The sequence below is a fragment of the Canis lupus genome, chromosome 21 (genome assembly GCF_011100685.1).
Source record: "Canis lupus familiaris isolate Mischka breed German Shepherd chromosome 21, alternate assembly UU_Cfam_GSD_1.0, whole genome shotgun sequence".
Lineage (NCBI taxonomy): Eukaryota > Metazoa > Chordata > Mammalia > Carnivora > Canidae > Canis > Canis lupus.
The window spans coordinates 40,390,431-40,411,347 of NC_049242.1; the positions used below are offsets into that span (position 1 = coordinate 40,390,431).

General features: G+C 35.8%; 1 protein-coding gene across 4 annotated transcripts in view; it reads right to left on the bottom strand.

Annotated features, from left to right (window-relative positions):
• The window catches only part of PIK3C2A (phosphatidylinositol-4-phosphate 3-kinase catalytic subunit type 2 alpha), a 116,207-nt gene that overhangs the window by 32,949 nt on the left and 62,341 nt on the right, over window positions 1–20,917 (bottom strand). For 3 of the 4 annotated variants that reach the window (XM_038569168.1, XM_038569170.1, XM_038569169.1), the window contains exons 7-16: window positions 18,868–18,947; window positions 18,674–18,737; window positions 15,233–15,376; window positions 13,718–13,766; window positions 13,428–13,638; window positions 11,329–11,451; window positions 9,971–10,138; window positions 3,075–3,186; window positions 2,477–2,622; window positions 260–448 (exon numbers count right to left, since the gene is read on the bottom strand). In XM_038569168.1, coding sequence (XP_038425096.1) covers window positions 260–448; window positions 2,477–2,622; window positions 3,075–3,186; window positions 9,971–10,138; window positions 11,329–11,451; window positions 13,428–13,638; window positions 13,718–13,766; window positions 15,233–15,376; window positions 18,674–18,737; window positions 18,868–18,947 — 1,286 coding nt within the window. The remainder of the gene's footprint in view (window positions 1–259; window positions 449–2,476; window positions 2,623–3,074; window positions 3,187–9,970; window positions 10,139–11,328; window positions 11,452–13,427; window positions 13,639–13,717; window positions 13,767–15,232; window positions 15,377–18,673; window positions 18,738–18,867; window positions 18,948–20,917) is intronic. The other variant, XM_038569171.1, reaches the window with a different exon arrangement.

Here is a 20,917-nt window from a genome sequence, read left to right on the forward strand (position 1 = left end):
TCGAGATCAAGAGTCCCATGTTCTATGGACTCAGCCATAGACATCTCTTTTTCATAAACTTAGCACAAAAAGTATGTTTGCAAAAATATATGTTTATACATTTCTATTGCACTAAATTGCTTTCATGTTAAAACAAAGGGAAGTTCTCCTGCAACATAATACATCTGACTGGAAAAACTGACAACAATAAAATAGAGGGGAAAAAAAAAACAAACAAACAATAAAATAGAGCAAGTATACTCAGTCATGGTTAACTTACTTTGAATCAAGTAGTTCCAGCGCAGTCAGTGGGTGCAATGGAGGCCACTGCTGAAGCAGTGAGTAAGTTTTGGCAAGATTAACCCATTTCCAGTTTGGGGCACTTGCTAGTACTTTAGGAAGACAATTTGGGTATTTGAGGCAATAATAACGTTTTTCCCACAAAAAGGCTTTATCTTCTTTAGAAAGTCTGCATATATAACAGAATTAAATTACTTCTAAATGATATAATGATAGCTATAATCTCAATGATTAAAAATACAAAGAAGAAATTTATTCATTTTAGGACAGCCACTTCTTGGTACAATCATTAATACTAATTTGGAATAGAAAAATGCAATGTACAGAAAACACTACTAATTCACTCTAATTTGAGGGATAGAAAGAAATCATTTTGCCTTGATAAGAGTCTTAGTTATGAAAATGAAGGATAATTCAGTATAATAAAAATTTATTGAGCTCTAACCAGATGCCAAGCACTAGAAATCAGAGTTGAATAAGCAGAACCCACCCTATGAGATAGCCAGGATTTCATCCATTTTATACAAGCAAAATCAAATGTCATGAAAAAAAAAATGCTATTACATTTTAGAAGATGATTTTAGAAGATGATTATATAGCTCAAATGAGGAACATTCAAAATAAGAAGTACTTGTTTTAGATATTCTAATTTAGTCTTAATAACAAATGTTTATGTGAATGAAATATTCACTATTTTACTACCCAACCATTTTTGTGTATATAACATGTGCACTAATGTATTTGTGTTATGTGAAGTACTGAAAAAAATTCAAATATTGCAAAAAGGTGCACAATGAAGTCACTCCTTTCAGTTCCCTTTTCAGTGACAACTGCCTAGTAAGCTGGCATATCCTTTCAGAGATAGTGTATTTGTATAGAAGCAGAGACATGGATATAAGCAGATTCTTTTTTTTCTTTATGTAAATAGTAGCACACCATATACACTACTCTCTCCTTGCCTTCTTCATTTGACATCTTAATATTAGTAAATAATAGCTATAAGTTCATTCATAATCATTATATAATACTCCATCGGATAAATGTACCATAATTTAACCTTTATTGATGGACATTCTGTCACTTTTATAATACAAATACTGCAATGAATATTCTTGACTCCATAAGCAAATATAAAGTTTTCTCTAAGATAGTTAACTAGAAATATTACTAGATTATAGACTATGTACATCGTGACCTTGATATATTTTGCCAAATTGCTCTCCAAAAATCTCTTTAACAGTATAATTCCCCCAAAAAAACCAGTATAATTCCCATTTTTTATATCCTCATCAACACTTTATATGATGAGACATTTTAATTTTCAACTAAGTCATGTATGTACAGTGTTATCTTGTATTAATTTTCCTTTTCTTGATTACTGAGGGGTCAAATATCTTTTCAAATATTTCAAAGTCATTGTATTTCTTTTCCAAAAAATTATCTAGTCATATTTTTTTTCTAGTCATATTCTTTATCTATTTACTAAGTTATTGGTTTTTCTATTGATATAACAAGATTCTTTGTGTATTTCTAAGAATTAGTCTATTTTTTTTAAAGATTTTATTTATTTATTCATGACAGACACACAGAGAGAGAGAGAGAGAGAGAGAGGCAGAGACATAGGCAGAGGGAGAAGCAGGCTCCATGCAGAGAGCCCGATGTGGGACTCGATCCTGGGACTCCAGGATCACGCCCTGAGCCGAAGGCAGGCACTTAACCGCTGAGCCACCCAGGCATCCCAAAAATTAGTCTATTTTTTAAACAACTGTATTATTTGAAAGAGAGAGAGAGAGAGAGCATGCATGCGTGCACACACAAGCACGGGGAGGGACAGGGGGAGATGCAGACTCCCTGCCGAGCAGGGAGCCTGACGCGGTGCAGGACCCCAAGATCATAACTGAGCCAAAGGCAGATGCTTAACCGACTGAGGCATTCTTAAAAAATTAATCTATTGATATTAATTGTAAATTTAGTTTTCAATGTTGTTTGCCTTCTGATCATGTAAAAGTTTGACTTGTACAAATTTCTAAAGCTTTATGTAGTCACATCGTCTTTTTACAGAATTAAAAACAAATAGAAAACTTCCTATACCAAGGATACTGAATCAGGAACTAAATAACAGCATTTAATAAACCATTAACTTGAGATTTACAAATCTAAGAAATACCCAGGCAAAACATAAATCAAAGTAGCTTACCCCAGTGATGAGTCTCTATGAAGAATATCAAGAAGTTTTCCTTTTGTATCATTCTCCAATGTTTCTAAATTGTGTTGCTGTATAATGCTTTTGTCAAGTTGAGGAGTAGTATAAACAACATCAAATGTAGAAGAAGGAAAATCAACCTTAAAAATGTAACAGAAGTTGATCAGATTGCAGCTAAATAGTCCACATATCTGTCACATTAACTTGTCTTTGAGAAAACTGGTTCTTAGCCATCAGGGTTATTATTAGACTGAATACTGAATTAATGCTTCTTACCCTTTTGCTAAAAGTGATTATCATCATTGGTACTTTTGAGATTTACCAAAAGTCTTCTAAACTTTAGCAAAAAGTGATTATCATCATTGGTAATTCTCAAAAGTATACATTGCTTGGAATGGGGAAAAGTGTGTTTTTTTTTTTTTTTTAATGTTTCTCAGACATAGGACATGGTTTATTAACATTTAAATTGAAGACAGGTCCTATGATCAAACAAGATCAATTAGGCTTCTTTAGTTAACAATCCAAATCATGGGATGCATATACATCTTAATAAGAAATTTCAACCTTTCCATGTATCAAGAAGTAACATTACCTGTAACACTATTCTTTCCATCACATACCCTTTTCTGGGTACTGTTCCAGGAACAGGATTTGTATGTGAGGAAGTCCAAAGATACAGAAGCTTAGTTCCACATGTTAAAAACCTTTATGAATGGAGACAGAAGAATACTGTAGCTTTATTTTTGTAGTTTTCATTTTAAAAACTGCTTCAAAACTCACATCACATACACACAACAAAAAAACTCACATCACATGGTAATGAATTTGAAATGTTAGCATCCAAACATTATTTAAGCATCCATTAGATAAAAAGAAGATCATCCTTAAGAACATACCAGAGTCACTCTCCATAGTGTATGAATACTTTAGGTAAATGTATTGAAGAGTGGGGGGTTGGAACAAAAGGAGAGGAGAATAAAACAATGTATCCTGGAGGAAAGGGGTTGAGGATAGAACACAAAAGGGTAAAGACTCAGTCATTTGTCCCCAAAGCACCTTTTTTTTTTTGTTTTTAAAGATTTTATTTATTTATGAGACACAGAGAGAGAGAGGCAGAGACACAGGCAGAGGGAGAAGCAGGCTCCATGCAGGGAGCCCAAGGTGGGACTCGATCCCAGGACTCCAGGATCACGCCCTGGAGTGCTCACTCAACCATTGAGCCACCCAGGCGTCCCTCCAAAGCAACTTTTAAAAAAATTTATTTATTTAAGAAATCTCTACACTCAACATGGGGCTTGAACTCACAATCCCAAGATCAAGAATGCTCTTCTGACTGAGCCAGCCAGGCACTCCCCTCAAAGCAACGTTTATAAACAGAAAGGAGAACAGTCTTTGAAGATCATCTATAATGGAATATATCTTTTGAGACGCCTGGATGGCTCAGCAGTTTAGCGCCTGCCTTTGGCCCAGGGCATGATCCCAGAGTCCTGGGATTGAGTCCCGCATCGGGCTCCCTGCAGGAAGCCTGCTTCTCCCTCTGCCTGTGTCTCTCATGAATAAATACATAAAATCTTAAAAAATAATAATAATGGAATATATCTCAAGGTAATAGTTTGGATTACACAACTGTTCACTTTCACCTTAAAAACAAACCACATGAAAAAAAAAAGAACAAACCACATGCCAAGAGAACCAATATCTACTTTGTAGCAAAAACAATAATAATTTCAGATGATCTATGCTTTAGACCAGGAGTCAGCAAACCTTTCTGTAAAGGGTCAGATGGCAAATATTTTGGGCTTTTTGGGTCATATAATCTCTGTTGCAAATTTAACTCTGCTGGTTTTTAGTTTTTTAGATTTATCTATGTATTTGAGAGAGAGCACGAGTGGGAGGGGTAGAGGGAGACAGAATCTAAAGCAGACTCCACACTGAGTACAGAGCTGGATGGGAGGCTTGATCCCATGAGCCTGAGATCACGACCTGAGCCGAAACAAGAGTCAGACATTTAGCAGACTGCACCACCTGGGCGTCCCATGAACTCTGCTGTTATACTACAAAAAGTAGCTATGAATGATATATAAATAGATGTGTGCTGTGTTCTATTTTTTAAATAAAAACCAGGCAGTGCACTGGAGTATGCTGACCCTTACCCTAGACTACCAATTTATGGCCTATTTAAATTAAAAACATTTATCAATAAGACATTGATATGTCTTTACACAGAATGAATTTCTGAAAAATAACATGAGATATATAAAAGCAGGAAACTATAAATTTCAAACTTTATTCATTTTATTCAAAAAACAAATATCCTTTTCAAAACTAGACTCTAGTCTTAACATTTTCTCTTGCATGTTAGCCTTTAAATCCTTAACACATTACATTCTTTTTTAGATCCACCTTCATCCCCAACTAGATTATATTAAGGCAAATGCTGATCATATTATTTCACCTGTAAATACTTTTATGTCTCTTCAAACAATAAACACTGTTTTATTTTAAAATAAGTACAACACAGGAATCCCTAGGTGGCTCAGCACTTTAGCGCCTGCTTTCGGCCCAGGGCATGATCCTGGGGTCCCGGGATCGACTCCCACATCAGGCTCCCTGCATGGAGCCTGCTTCTCCCTCTGCCTCTTTCTCTCTCTGTCTCTCATGAATAAATGAATAAAACCTTTAAAAAAAAAAAAGTACACCACCATTATCACTCCTAAAAGAATGAACAACACTTACTTAAAATCGTCAGCTATCTAGTCAGTATTCAAATTTCCCTGATTGTCTCACAAGTTTTTAGTTTGTTGTTCAAATAAGGATCCAAGCAAGGTCCAACATTGCATTTGGTTGATGTCTTTGTAAGTATATTTTATTTTTTTTAAAGATTTTTTATTTATTCATAGAAACAGAGAGAATGAGAGGCAGAGACACAGGCAGAGGGAGAAGCAGGCTCCACGCAGAGAGCCTGACGTGGGACTCGATCCAGGGTCTCCAGGATCACGCCCTGGGCTGTAGGCGGCGCCAAACCGCTGCGCCACTGGGGCTGCCCAGTATATTTTAATTTAAAAGTCTAACTCCAGGCCTGTCACCTGGTTTTATAAACTTTTATCAGAACAAACCCACATTCATTCATTTACATACGAACTATTGCTTTCTGCCTTTGCTTTTGAATTTTGTAACAGAGATTACAGTTAACTCTTGAATAACACCCTTGAACTAGGCAGGTCCACTTATACAAGGATTTTTCTAATACATATAGTACTATAAATGTATTTTCATTTTCTTTTCTCTATCTCACTTTATTATAAGAAAATACTTGTAATACATAATACTATATAAAATATGTTAGTCAACTATTTGTTATCAGTAAGGCTTCTGGTCAACAGCAGGCTACTAGTTGACTTTTTGGGGAGTCAAAGTTTTTATGCAGGCTTTTGACCACATGGGGGCAGAGGGAGGGCACTGCTAACCCCCACATTGTTCAAGCACCAACTGTATTATGACTTGCAAAGCCTAAACTACTTCTATCTGGTCCTCTTTAGAGTAAAAGTTTGCGTTCTCTTTTTATTTATACATTCTCTTTTTTTATCCCCCGCCATTTGATGAAGAAACCAGGTCTTTTGTTCTGAGAATTTTCTATATTCTGGATTTTACTGATTGCATTTATCTGGTGTCATTTAGGATGTCCCTTTATCTCCTATATTTTCATAAAGTAGTACTTAGATGTAGAAGCTTGATCTGATTCAGGTCTAGTTATCTGGCAGGAATACTTAATAAGGGTAGAATTGAATACTACTTCCTATTATATCAAATAAAGAGGTGCACTGTTTGGTTTGTGTGTGTGTGTGTGTGTCTCTCTCTCTCTTCATTTCTGTGAACTTAAGCTAATCAGTTTGTTTGGGCCCAGTTAGTCTAAACTACCTATTATAAAGTTCCAGAAAAGTTAATCACTTAATGGTTTAGCAAGCATTGGTAATCATGGCTTACTTAACTCAATGGTTTCCAACAAGAGTGAGAGTGATTTTGCCCCCAGTGGACACGTGGCAAGGTCTGGAGACATTTTTGGTTGGTAACTAGGGCGTATTATTGACAAACAGTGGGCAGAAGACAGGGATGCTGCCAAACGTACGGTGCACAGGACAATCTCCCACAGCAAAAAATGATCTGGCCCAGAATATCAATAGTGCTAAGACTGAGAAACCCTAGCCTAAGTCTATTATTTCAGTAGGGATTACAAAATCATGATATTCTATCATTTCTTGAGCATCTATTAGCTGGAATTTTTCTATTAACTTTCTCACATTAATTATCTGATAGCTCTGAAATACAACTGTAAAGGAAAGGCAGGTTAAATGCTTGATTCTGTTTATTTAAAAATGAGTTAAGAACTCATTTGTTATTGAGGCTGAATGAAATGTTTCTATGTTTTTTGGCTTCCCTGACTTCATCAGGTTGTATGTAGGCTGTACCTTAAACATTAATTATTTTTCAAAAGAATTTCAAGACTAGGATTTCTGATCACTACAGTACTGTAAGTTAACTGAAATTAAATTCATTAACGCTTTGTATTAATGTATATATCATCTTCTCTTTGAGTATTTCTTGAATGCTAAGACCTAATATTACCTACCTGGATCAACTGCACTGTTTGGCTAAGTCTCAAGCTCAATGCCTTCTGCTCACTGTTGTAACAGCAGAGGGCTGGATACAAATTATTTAATTGTCTAACAAAAGTCAACTGATCTTCACCTTACTGTCTTGAATTTTTAAAGAATGTTATAGCATTCGTCTAAAGAAAAAAACAAATCACTTATTACTATTCAATAAAAGCAGCAGAAAGTGATGGTACTTTGCTAATGAAGCAAAAATCCCTGGTGCTTTCAAGAGCAAGGTTTTCAGGACTGACTTATTTATTTTTTGAGATATTTTAATTATTTATTTGAGAGAGAGTGAGCAAGAGAGAGAGAGAAAGAACAGGAAGAGGAGCAGAGGGAGAGGGAGAAGTAGACTCCCTGTTGAGCAGGGAGCCAGACGTGAGGTTTGATCCCAGGACTCTGGGATCATGACCTGAGCTGAAGGTAGACTTTTTGTTTGTTTAAAAGATTCTATTTATTTATTCATGAGAAACACACATAGAGAGGCAGAGACACAGGGAGAAAGAGCAGGCTCCACACAGGGAGTCCGATATGGGAGTCGATCTGGGGTCTCCAGGATCATGCCCTGAGCTGAAAACAGGTGCTAAACCACTGAGCCACCCAGGCGCCCCTGAAGATAGACAATTAACTGAGCCACCCAGGCGCTCACGAACTGATTTATAAAAAATAATGATAATGATGCAATTACATTTAATTTGTAACTGTTCCTGGACACTAACTTATTACAATTGAGAACAGAATTTTCTTCCTTCATGTGGCCAATATTCTGTTTTAGAGTAATTATGGATTATGTTTAGCAAAAACGGTTCTAAATACTCATCCTTAATAGCAATAAGTTCAACTGCTTTTCTCTAGCCTTTGGTGGTTCAGAATTATTTCAGATATCTAATAAAATGAGCCTATCAAAAGGTAGAAAATTTAAAAATCTTATAGTGCCTCATCAAATGTGAGGAAAGTAAAAGAGAAAAATAAAGGAATAAATGCTATGTTTAAATACATAAGAAAAAACATTTCAAGAACAAAATTTGTGAAGCCAGTGTTTTAAATATAATATGATTTTAATAAATGATTACTAGAAAACCAAAGTGTATTTGCCATTTAAGAGGGAAAAAGTAGAGGGATGCCTGGGTGGCTCAGCAGTTAAAGCATCTGCTTTTGGCTCAGGTCGTGATCTTGGGGTCCTAGGATCAAGTCGCACATTGGGCTCCCTGCTTGGAGCCTGCTTCCCCATCTGCCTGTGTCTCTGCCTCTCTCTCTCTGTGTCTCTCATCATAAATAAATAAAATCTTTAAAAAAAAAAGGAAAAAAGTAGAACAGATTAGAATTTTTTTCATTCTTAATTTTTTTTTTACTGTAGCATAAATAGGTCAGTTATTAAATCACTTCTCTAACTGTCCCACAGAATACACGGTTTCAAAACATATATTCCAGAACAAAAAAAATTACCATGGTATCAAATAAATTTGAGAATGGCAATTTAAGGATAATAGTTAAGCACACAGACCCAGAGGCCAGGCTGCCTAGATTCAAATCCCAATTCTACCATTTAGCTAAATGCCCTAGGGCAAGTCACTTAAGCTCACTGTACTTTGATTCCCCCTTCTGCAAAAAAGAATAGTAACACCTCCCTTCATAGGGCTGGTGTAATCTCAGGATATATATACAGCACTCATACTAATACCTATCATAGTAAATGATAAATGTTTGTAATTACAGTAATACTGTTATTAAACACAATAGGCAAGGATGCCTGGGTGGCTCAGCGATTAAGCATCTACCGCCTTCAGCTCAGGGTGTGATCCCAGGATCTGGGATTGAGACCCATATCAGGCTCCTTGCCAGGAGCTGGCTTCTCCCTCTTCCTGTGTCTCTCATGAATAAATAAATAACATCTTTTAAAAATAAAAATAAACACAATAGGCAGAACTTTAGATATTTTAATATGCTAATGTGCTATCACTTGCCAAAATGTTACCATGTACTATATGAAACATATCTGGAGCTTATTCAATTAATTTTTTTCTTCCCATTTAGATAGACACTTGATAGTCTCATACTACTACTTAAAACATAATTAAAATAGTTGAAAGGCCAGATAGAGGGGCCCCTGGGTGGCTCAGTTGGTTGTGCATCTGCCTTCGGCTCAGGTCATGATCCCAGGGTCCTTCTCCCTTCTCCTGCACCCTCTGCCTGCTGCTCCCTCTGCTTGTGCTCTGTCAAATAAATAAATAGAATCTTAAAAAAAAAAAAAAAAAAGGCCAGATAGATTACACTACCTCAGTGGCTATTAGACACAAGGATCAAAAGGAATTCCTTACCCCTAAGGACCTATAAGTTTTTGGACATATGTGAGACTTTTGGTCTTTTTAAAGGCCAGGGGCTCACAGCAGTAAGGGCAGATCAGACAGGTAAAGAGATGGGAATAATGTGCAGTTGTAGACTCTCTGAAACTGGAGAATGGGAAAAGTATGGAAGAGGAAAAATGGAAGCTGTTTTATCAGTATCAAGGAAACGTCTAAGACCATGGCTATTATATCAATAACACGATGCTTTGCATAAATGACAGAGTATGAAATGACTGCTTGCTTTTCTCCTGGAATAGTGAATGGCAAACAATCCTCTAAATACCCAGATAGATACATTCAAACTATAGCAGAAAAACTTTATGGTTTCTTCTGATCTATGTCTCTAAAATAACCTCCTTTTATCACACTGGAAAAACTGAGGTAGCTCATTATCTCATATATACTATTGTTCCCCCAACCTATTCTCTAGCCAATTCTGATGCTGCAGATGTGTCCACAGTAACTCACCATCATAACTCAGTAACACTTACCGTTTAAAGTCAAAAAGAGGTAAAGAGACTTTGCCCAAAGCTTCTGGCCCTTTTCTCTGCTTATTAGAATCAGGGGAACTTCCACTGCTCTGATTTAAAATTCCAAAAAGAGTAAGGTGAAGAAGTGATTCTAATGGCAATTGTGATATCTGGATGGGAAAAATAATTCTAAGGGGGGGAAAAATGTATTAACAGAAAAAACAAATTAGATCAAATATGAAATTTAACCATTTAATGAGAATGACAATTTTAGGTATTTTATTTGACTTATCAAAAAATTTTTAACCCTGAGTAACTTTTACTTAAGTACAAGCTTGGTCAATATGTACTATAAAAAAATCTTAAATAAATTTCATTAAAATTTCAAATATGTAACATTTCTTTAAAAATTTCTTAATGCCTTTACTCAAGACTTGCTAATGTCAATTTCTAGGCAAAATAATAGTAGTCATTTTTATTTCCTTTAGGAAAAACTAGATGAATATTTATGAGTATTTCTGATTCAGATATATGTGTACATATATACACACAAGCAGACATATGTTAACCCTTTTACATTTATTTTTTTAAGTCTGAAAGACTACATTAGGTAAAAAAATGGTCACTCTGAGGAGCCATAAGATGGTGTTAGAAATAAAATGATGCTTTTTACTAATACATATTTTTGTTTAAGGTTTTCAAACATGTGTTATTTTTGTAATTTAAAAAAATAAAAGAAAAATAAGAAGCCATAAATAAATGCAGAATGAAAAGTTCTGCAACTGCCTACTTGCTTAAGAATTTTAAAATAAAAGAAAAATAAGAAGCCATTAATAAATGCAGAATGAAAAGTTCTGCAACTGCCTACTTGCTTAAGAATTTTAAAATAAAAGAAAAATAAGAAGCCATTAATAAATGCAGAATGAAAAGTTCTGCAACTGCCTACTTAAGAATTTTAATAACATTAACAGTGCAAAATATCTTGTACATGGATTTAAATTAATTTTTTAATGTTAACCAACAAGTAGGCTTCATATATATAGTATTACAGAATAAATACTAAACTAAGGAATACTATGAAAACCACATTTTTATGGTTTATATGTATAATTATATGTAAATTTAGTTTTAACTTGACAAAAGTCTAAGAACAATTAATGGAATACTTCTGTAATTCAACAGAATTTTTCAGAACAGTATTTCAGATTTTTAAATGAGAATTTGTCTCTTCTATAGAATAATATCTAGAAGAGACCTTAAGATGTAAGAATTTAATGGATTTAAATGGAAATTGTGGTAAAAATGAAAATTAGGATGCATACATGGAAAAAAGTAAAGAGGGCAAACTGAAAAAATAAAAAGCCAAAACTTTCACTTACAGTTCATCCCATTTAATAAGATAGAAGAAATTCTTATAAGTGCCAACCTTCTTTGATTGAATAGGTTTAAAAAGATCCTTTCCATTGTGAGACAGGGAACATATCAAGTAGTATTTTTCGTAACTGAGAAAAGAAAGATTTTTAATTTGATAATACGAATTTGTTAACTAATACAAATACATATCATTAGCCATTGTTCTCTAAAAGGGACTATTATCTGAAATTTTTTGGTCACTATTCATTTGAATTTTTGGAAAACATCTGAAACCAAACTATTGCAAATTCTACAAAAATAAAGAAAAAGTATAGCAAAGGGAGTACAAAAGGAAACGTATATCCCTAGGTGCCAGTCTGAGGGGCCACTCTATCACAGTTTTTTTTTTTTTTTAGTTTTTTTTTTTCTATCACAGTTTTATACTCAGTTAGTTACTAGGTTTAGATTTTAGTTGAATGGCATTGAATATTTATTTATTTCTAGGCAAATTCTTAGAAGAAAAAGTACAAACATTACCTTCCCTAGGTGCTATTTTGCTTTGCTAAGTAACTGAACTAGAATCAGTTAAGCATATTAATGGTACATGGGCCTGACTTGCACTGCACCAGTCTTTCTAACCTATTAGAAGGCTTCCATCCATCCACGGAATACACGCTGTTGTAGTCTCATTAGAAAGCAATGATTTAGCCCCTAATAGCTGCAAGTACAGAGCTGCTTAGATACTATCAGGCAATCTTACAGACTAGGAACCTTAGGCTCAATAAAACTGTACTCTCCTAGATTCTCACTTACTGCTAGGCTTATTCATTAAACACTCTGTTCATATATACAATCTATTAATCATTCAAAATATACTTCAAATCTAATCTTATGTGTTAACAAAACACTTCTATCTAACAACTTGACTACTCTTGACTACTTTTCTCAACCTCAGTCTATTTGTTTCTCTTTTCTTCAGCATTTTACTTTCTTTCCATCCTTATTATCACTGCAGTTTTCTGTGTCTTCTACTGAGTATTTGTTCTCCTCATTAGTATCTCCAAATTTGTATGTATGAATCTGTTTGGAAGATGTGGAAGGTATTACCCTGTGACATTTAAAAGAATCAAACACCTTCACATAGCAGTAGTACCCCTTTAAAGGCAAGTTCCAAGAGGGCAGACATTTTTTTGTTGCCTTGTTTACTGCTGAATCCCTAGTATGATGAACATTGCCCAAAGATGGTTCTTAGTAAATATTTATTGAATGAGTTAATGTAACACTTTTAAGTAATTATGTATTATATTACATTAATCTAAAGCTCAATTTAACGGGATGCCTGGGTGGCTCAGTGGTTAAGCGTCCACCTTTGCCTCAGGGCATGATCCTGAAGTCCCGGGACTGAGTCCCACATCAGGGTGCCTGCATGGAGCCTCCTTCTCCCTCTGCCTGTGTCTCTGCCCCTCTCTCTCTCGGTCTCTCATGAATAAATAAATAAAATCTTAAAAAAAAAAAAAAAATATATATATATATATATGAAGCTCAATTACTCAATTTAAGCATGATTTATGTTTGGTATCTCTTCACTATGAAACTGTTTCATTAAAAATATTCAATTCAGACTTTTCAGTTTACATAGTCATTTCGTAAATGAAAGTGGGCAAACTTATGACATTTGCAAAAAAAAATCAAAAAGGAAAACCCCATATTAAAAATTCAATAGAAGAAATACATTCTTATAGACTTCAAAGCCTAGCAATCACTAAACTATAAACTGCTATTGAAGAAAAAAATGTGCTTAAAGCCTATTCCCATCACACTGTTTCAAATTACTCTGGTTCTAAAGGAAAGGCTAAAAAACAGTAGTCATAAATTGACTAATTTATTAATTAATATTTGCCTTTTTAGGTTTAAACATATATTTTCCTGCCTTTTTTTGCATATAGTGGGAATGATATTTTTTATTGGAACTTCAGGTATCTCTAATTTTTATGAAAACCGCAGGTATCTGGTGATTCTTGTATTACCCATTTAAATATTAAAAGAACAGTGGCTGGCTGGCATCTTATAGGATTATAACAACTTCTGGGTAAAGTTGTATGTTTTGTTTTAAAGAGTTACTTACTTTGATACCCAATTACTTGAAATTCCATGTGCAGCAAAAATTGTAAACTGGAGCTGTTCTGTTGTCGTCCACGCTTCCTTGATGTTCCTATTACTTTGGGCACAGTTTGCAAAACTCCTACCAGAATTTGCATGGAGTCTGAGAAGATCATAAATTGCTGCAGTTAATTGGTCCAGGCTTACTTGAACAGGATTTTCCAAATTCAGTGATCCTAGATTTAAAGAAATTGTTAATATAACTCTGAAAATCCAACATTTATTGCTAAAAACTTATAGAACTTAAAGACCTACCCCTAGATGAACTCTTACTCATGTCGTCTTCTCCAGACAGTGAAGTCACCTGCATACATACATACAAATTAGTCAGAAAAACCCCATGATGTATAGAAATTAAAGGTAAAAACTAAATTAAATGCTGTATCAGGAAACCTCCCAAAAGTTTCTGCAGAATTAATAAATCCAAAAAAAAAATAAAATGCAAAAAGTGAAAACCCCAAACCAAATAAACACATGATTTTTAGTATCAAGAAGATCAGAATAACTGAAAATTAGTGCAAAATACAGAAACTCAACAAAATCTGCCTCATTAAATCAATCTAGTAATTAAGATTTGAAAATACACTATTATGATACTTTATATTCCATTTAGTTGCTTTATTATTGGTATAATAAAGAATATCCTTAATGTGGAGTGCCTGGGGGGTGCAGCTGGTTGAGTATCCAACTCTTGGTTTCGGCTCATGTTGTGATCTTAGGGTCGTGAGACCAAACCCCAAGTCGGGCTCTGCACTCAGTGCAGTCTGCTGGAATCCTGTCTGCCTCTGTCCCTCCTCTGCCTATAAGTAAGTAAAGTAAGTAAAGAAAAGAAAGAAAGAGGGATCCCTGGGTGGCTCGGCAGTTTGGCGTCTGCCTTCAGCCCAGGCGTGATCCTGGAGTCCCGGGATGGAGTCCCACACTGGGCTCCCTGCATGGAGTCTGCTTCTCCCTCTGCCTGTGTCTCTGCCTCTCTCTCTCTTTCTGTGTCTCCCATGAATAAAATCTTTAAAACAAACAAAAACAAAAATCCCCATGGAAATACAGAGAGAGCTTTTACTAAAAGCAACAGTATGACATCAAGAAAGGACTCCCAACTTGATTGTTTCTGAGGTAATAAGTCACTTGATTGTTCCTGAGGTAATAAGTCACTATGATGAGGCTTCTGAATATTTTCAATAGGAAGAGGTATCACCAAAGTAGAGCTTCCCCTCTGGGCAATCATGGAGATGTCCATCAGAAGGACAAATGGTAACTACTACCACCCAGGTTCTGAAGCTCAGTATCCACCCTGAACCCTCCAACCAACTTGTTTATGCCACAATTCCTCTTCCACACATAAAAGTTTGACATCCATGTTTTCAATATCAACTCTCATGAAGCTTTTCCAAGGCAGCCCCTCTTAAGAATTCCCAACTTTAGGGATGCTGGGTGGCTTAGCGGTTGAGCATCTGCCTTTGGCTCAGGGTGTGATCCCGGTCTGGGGATTGAGTCCCACATCCCACATCAGGCTCCCTGTGAGAAGCCCTGCTTCTCCCTCTGCCTGTCTCTGCTTCTCTCTGAGTCTCTCATTAATAAATAAATAAAATCTTAAAAAAAAGAATTCCCAACTTTACCAAGTAAGTTATCAAATCAACTCAAAAGTGATAGCCAAGGTTAAAATTATAACACTTTGTTGAGAAGAAGCAAAAATCTCCCAGCTTAAGTGATAAGATACTCATCTAAATACATATTTATATTTAATAAGATGCTAACTACTAAAAAAATACTCACATCAGCACTGTTACTCCTCGGAAGATTAACTGCTCTCTTTAGCTTCTTTACGGATTCTGTAATAGCAAGAGTCTCTACACCATCTAAAGCGCTACAGATTTTTCTTACAGCTTTAATCACTTGATCAACTGCTCGGTGCTGGTTCTTTAAAATAAAAAGTAAAACACACATAAGTATGAAGAATCTAAAGGATCTGTTTCAGAGATGAAGTCAGAAACTTAGACATTTTAGATTTGCTTAAGAACAGATATCCTTGGGGATCCCCGGGTGGCTCAGCAGTTTAGCGCCTGCCTTCAGCTCAGGGTATGATCCCACTCTCTGCCTGTGTCTCTGTCTCTCTTTCTCTCTCTCTGTGTCTCTCATGAATAAATAAATAAAACCTTTAAAAAAAATTAATAAATAAAAGAACACATATCCTTTGCTCTAGTTTATTTTGAATAGGAAAGATTGGGTCTGATTTTCACTTTGCTTGAGACAAAATTATTCATATACAAATGCCATTAATTTCATATTAAAATAACTAATAAACTACTAACAAATTACTAAGTCATTTAAAAAACTGGAGTTATTTTTTATTCTGATTTGGGATTAAGCTCCACATTAAAAATACCAATCCTGCCTGCCAAAAATCTGGTATCCAAAACCAAGTTCTTCAGAGGTTGGCCACATATTAACACCATTGGGCAATAGTTATGAGATCTGAGTCAACTTTTAAGCATCATTTACATCTGTACGACCATCACTTTTTAAGTTTTGTCTGATGAAAAAACTTCCTTGAGGACAATCCCTCCATAGTATTCAACCACAGTTGATTTCATCATGATTCACAAGTATACATGCACAAATGATTATAAAATCATTTACCTGATAGAATTATTTAAAACTCCCTCTCCAACATCATTTTAAAGTACATATCTCATTAAGAAACATTCTTACATAATGAATTAACTCATTAAACATTTATGCCAGATTTACATGCCAACTACCGTTAGAATGGGCTGAAACTTAGTACTGTACCATCCCTTAAAAATTTAAATTTTTAAAAAAAAAAAAAAAAAAAAAAAAAAAAAAAAAAAAAAAAAAAAAAAAAATTTAAATTTTTCCACCCTTGAGGCCTGGCAACCATAAACTAAATGGTCTTTCTACCTTCATGCTTAAATGAAACCACCTCATCTTCTCAAACACCCCAGGACCCTCCAGTCTTCAGGGCCTGAGAGTCTGTTTTCCAGCTCCCCATTTCTGCTTACATAACTCATATCTCTGCTTTTACTCCTACACCTTCGTGCAAAAAATTTTCCAATTTTGAGGCTCGAGTCATTCTCCTATACTATTTCCCATCATTTATGTGCCAGTTATCAAATTATTGTCTATCAGCTCCAAAACTACACTTCTTTGCCCTACTCTGTGATACTGAAGATGGACCTATAAACATTTCTTCTTTGCCAGCCAATACAATGTTAAGTTTTGTCAACAGAGGGCACTAAAGGGACACTCACAACAGCAGAATGAAGACCCTTTCTCAGGGTTCTAGTCCTCCATTTTTTACTTCAGCAAGGCATCCCAGTGGTCCTCAAAAAGCAGTTGAGCAGTTGACCTATATCCCCAGGGCATGGTCTCCCAATCTGACAATTCTACCAAGTTTCTTCACTGTAAGCTACCTATGTGTTCCTGTGATAGCCAAACCTTCTTAGAAGAGGCTGGATTTCAGCCTAAGGTTGGACAGAAGGTTCTATCTTAAGTCCTTAGAATTCTTTCTATATATTATTCCTCAACCTAGAGTTGACAGCTGCTTTTTTACACTTATTACTTCTGGATCCCTTACAGCATGACTGGCAAACTTTTTAAAGGCCAGAAAGTACATGTGTTAGGCTTTGTGGACCATACAGTCTCTGTCACAATTTAACTCCGCTATTATGGTGTGAAAACAGATACAGATAATAGATGAATAAATGAGTTTGGCAGTGTTCCAATAAAACTATTAGGCAATAGGCCAGATTTAAGATTTAGCACGCAAGCCATAATATGTCAAACCTTGTTTTAGAATCCTCTTTTATATTTTATAATAATTAACTACCTTTTACTAATTAATGATTCTTTAAATTTCCCTCTCCAAATAACTACTATATTTTCTGTCTTCTAACTTGGCCTCTGATGGCCCGATCTGCCTTGCAATTGACATGTGGTCATTTCCCCCACTGTATGCCATATTTTTATTCTGGATATTCACTTGACTTTCTACCCTATATCTTATAATAAGCCTCAGTTATACAAATGTTCATGTGGAAAATTCGAAGCATCTTCAACCGCAAAACTATAACCTATCAGAATCTTAACTACAATATCATACTGTGGTCACAATCTCCTTTACTCTCACACATTCATTCTGACTAAAACTAAATTTTTGAGCTCACAGACTTCTGTTCTCTCTTCTACCAGGTAGCTAAATACCTTTAAAGAAAATCTCAAAACTATACAGATTCAACATTCCCCAGTTTCAGCAGAAATCTGCATGCTAACATTACTTTTACTCATTCTTGGTTGGTCCTCTAATCTGGAGGACAGGGTAAAATTTAACATGGATTAAAAGGTGGTAACTTGGGCAGCCCTGGTGGCGCAGTGGTTTAGCGCTGCCTGCGGCTCAGGGCGTGATCCTGGAGACCCTTGATAGAGTCCCACGTCAGGCTCTCTGTATGATGCCTGTTCTCTCTCTGCCTGTGTCTCTGCCTCTCTGTCTCTATGAATAAATAAATAAAATCTTAAAAAAAAAAAAAAAGAAAACAAAAGGTGGTAACTTATGTCTGGGTATCTCTAGTGCCCTTTTTCAACCTTCCGGTCATACTCTGTACTCTATTACAGAAGTACATATATTTCCATATATGTATCACACCTGTGTACTTTTCTCCACATACCCTTCCCAACTATCTTCTAGCTAACCCATACTGTTGACTTTGCTCAGGCAACCTCCCTTCTTAGAGGTTTCCATGAACTCCAAAGTTGGAAGAGGTACTCTTCTTTGATCTTCCAAAGAACCCAATGCATACCACTATACTACATTTACTATACATTATATCGAAATTTTGTTTAAATCCATCACTAGTTTTAAGTTTCTTGTAGGTGGGCACTAGGTCATTCATTTCATAACTCCAACATCTAGCATATCATTAACATTCAATTAATGCTTTTTTAAATGAACTGAAGGCTCCTCTTACTAATAAAGCAGAAGTGAGGTGAAGCACTGATTCATGGAATATTGAGAATTTTTGTTAACAAGATGGGTCAGAAAACAAGTCATCAAACATCAACATCAAGAATATAGTTAAAAAAAAAAAGAATATAGTTTAAATTGTCCTAAAATATTTCATCCAACACCACACTAATATTTAAGATAGAACAAGACAAGAAGCCTTAAGTCATCATGCAAAAATGTGAATTAAGACTTACTTCAATTTGAAGAGCCAGTTCCACTTGGTTGTGATAAGAATCTAAAAGTTCTTCAACAGGGTATCTGAAATAAAGAGCAGTTACTGTGACTGAAGGATACTACACAAAAATGACTGTTTTGTTCACCAAAATAAAGGTATTCACATCCAAAAGCAAAGTTTGAAAACCTGGAATTAATACTTTAGATGCCACACCTTGTTATGACTTCTTTATAAGGTTTTTCCATTTGATGCAGGTGTTTGTTTAAATCCACAGCTGTTTTATCATCTTCTGCCTAAAAAATATATATATATATATACACACATTTACCAAAAAAATCCATTCTTTGGTCAGTCTTTTTTTTTTTTTTTTTAAGATTTCATTTATTGGGGCACTTGGGTGGCTCAGTGGTTGAGCATCTGCCTTTGGCTCAGGTCATGATTCCGGGGTCCTGGGATAAAGTCCCCCATCAAGCTCCCCACAGGGAGTCTCCTTCTCCCTCTGCCTATATCTCTCTGCCTCTGGGTCTCTCATGAATAAATTTTTTAAAATCTTAAAAAATTTGTTTATTTGACAGAGAATGAGAGAGGGAGTGAGCAAAGCAGATTGGAGCGGCAGGCAGAGGGAGAGGGAGAAGCAGGCTCCCTGCCAAGCAGAAAGCCTGACTCAGGGCTTGATCCCAGGACCCTAGGATCATGACCTGAGCTGAAGGCAGATGACCAACTGAGCCACCCAGGTGCCCCCACTTTTTGGTCTTTCATATGAGTTAAGTGTATGATAAATTCTTGAAACTAAAGTGATTTTCAAAATAGAGGCTAATATATTATTGGAATTAAATACTATTTATAACTGAGTCAAGAAAAAAGTAAATCAATATTCTGAAAATTTTGTTTTATAAATAAAAAAATAATGCTTTTTTTCCCTTTTTAAAATATTTTTTTATTTGAGAGAGAAAGTGAGTCAGAGAGAGAGAAGGAGCAGGGAGAAGGTCAAAGGGAGAGGAAGAAGCAGGCTCCCCACTGAGCAGGGAACCTGACATAGAGCTTGATCCCAGGATTTTGGGATCATGATCTGAGCCAAATGCAGACACTTAACCAACTGAGCCACCCAGGCTCCCCAAAACATAAATGTTTTTAAGTGTAGTTATTTCTGTTCTATAAGGAAAGAATAGAGAACTTTAAAATACAAAACAACTTTTTATATTTTAAGATTTTGTTTATTTATTTGAGAGAGAATGTGCAAGAAAGAGAGAGACAGAGCAAGCACAAATGAGGAGAGAGGCAGAGGGAGAGGGAGAAGCAGACTCCCTGCTAAGCAGGGAGCCAACTCAGGGCTTGATCCCAGGACTCCCAAGATCATGACTAAGCCAGACACAGATGCTTGACTGAGACATCAGGCACCCCAAAACAAAACACTATTTTTTTTAAAGACTTTATTTATTTATTCATGAGAAACATGGAGAGAGGGAGGGAGCAGAGACAGAGGCAGAGGGAGAAGCAGGCTCCATGCAGGGAGGATCACGCCCTGGGCTGAAGGTGGCGCTAAACTGCTGAGCCACCTGGGCAGCCTACAAAACACTTTTAAAGATGGCTGATAACCGGGCAGCCCGGGATTGAGTCCCATGTCGGGCTCCCTGCGTGGAGCCTGCTTCTCCTTCTGCCTGTGTCTCTGCCTCTCTCTCTCTCTGTGACTCTCATGAATAAATAAATAAAATCTTAAAAAAAAAAAAAAAAGATGGCTGATAACCATATGAAAATGAAGGTGGGAGGCACCTGGGTGGCTCAGTCAGTTAAGCATCTGCCTTCAGCTCAGATCACGATCCCATGGTCCCAGGACTGAGCCCCACATTGGGCTCCTTACTCAGCAGGGAACCTGCTTCTCCCTCTCTCTCTGCCACTCTGCCCACTTGTGTTCTCCCTCCTCCTCACTCTCAAATATATAAATAAAAAATCTTAAAAAAAAAATGAAGGTGGGATTGGATCAGATAGCAAAGAGATCATCTCAATGTCTGCATTATTTTTCTAATGATAATCAAATTTCCCCCAACCTTACCCTCAAAAAACAAGGTACCGGTCTCTTCTACTTTAAGTCTTTACTATGCAAATATACTCGAAAACATCATTTCTTAAGAAACTGAAAAGAGAAGTTACTACTGATTGCTAAAATGTACTGAATTTTGTGAAATAGTTTTCACCCAAGTGAAATAAATTCTATGAAACCTAAGAGCAAAACCTAAAAAAATAAAGAGAAAGAAATGACTTTTCC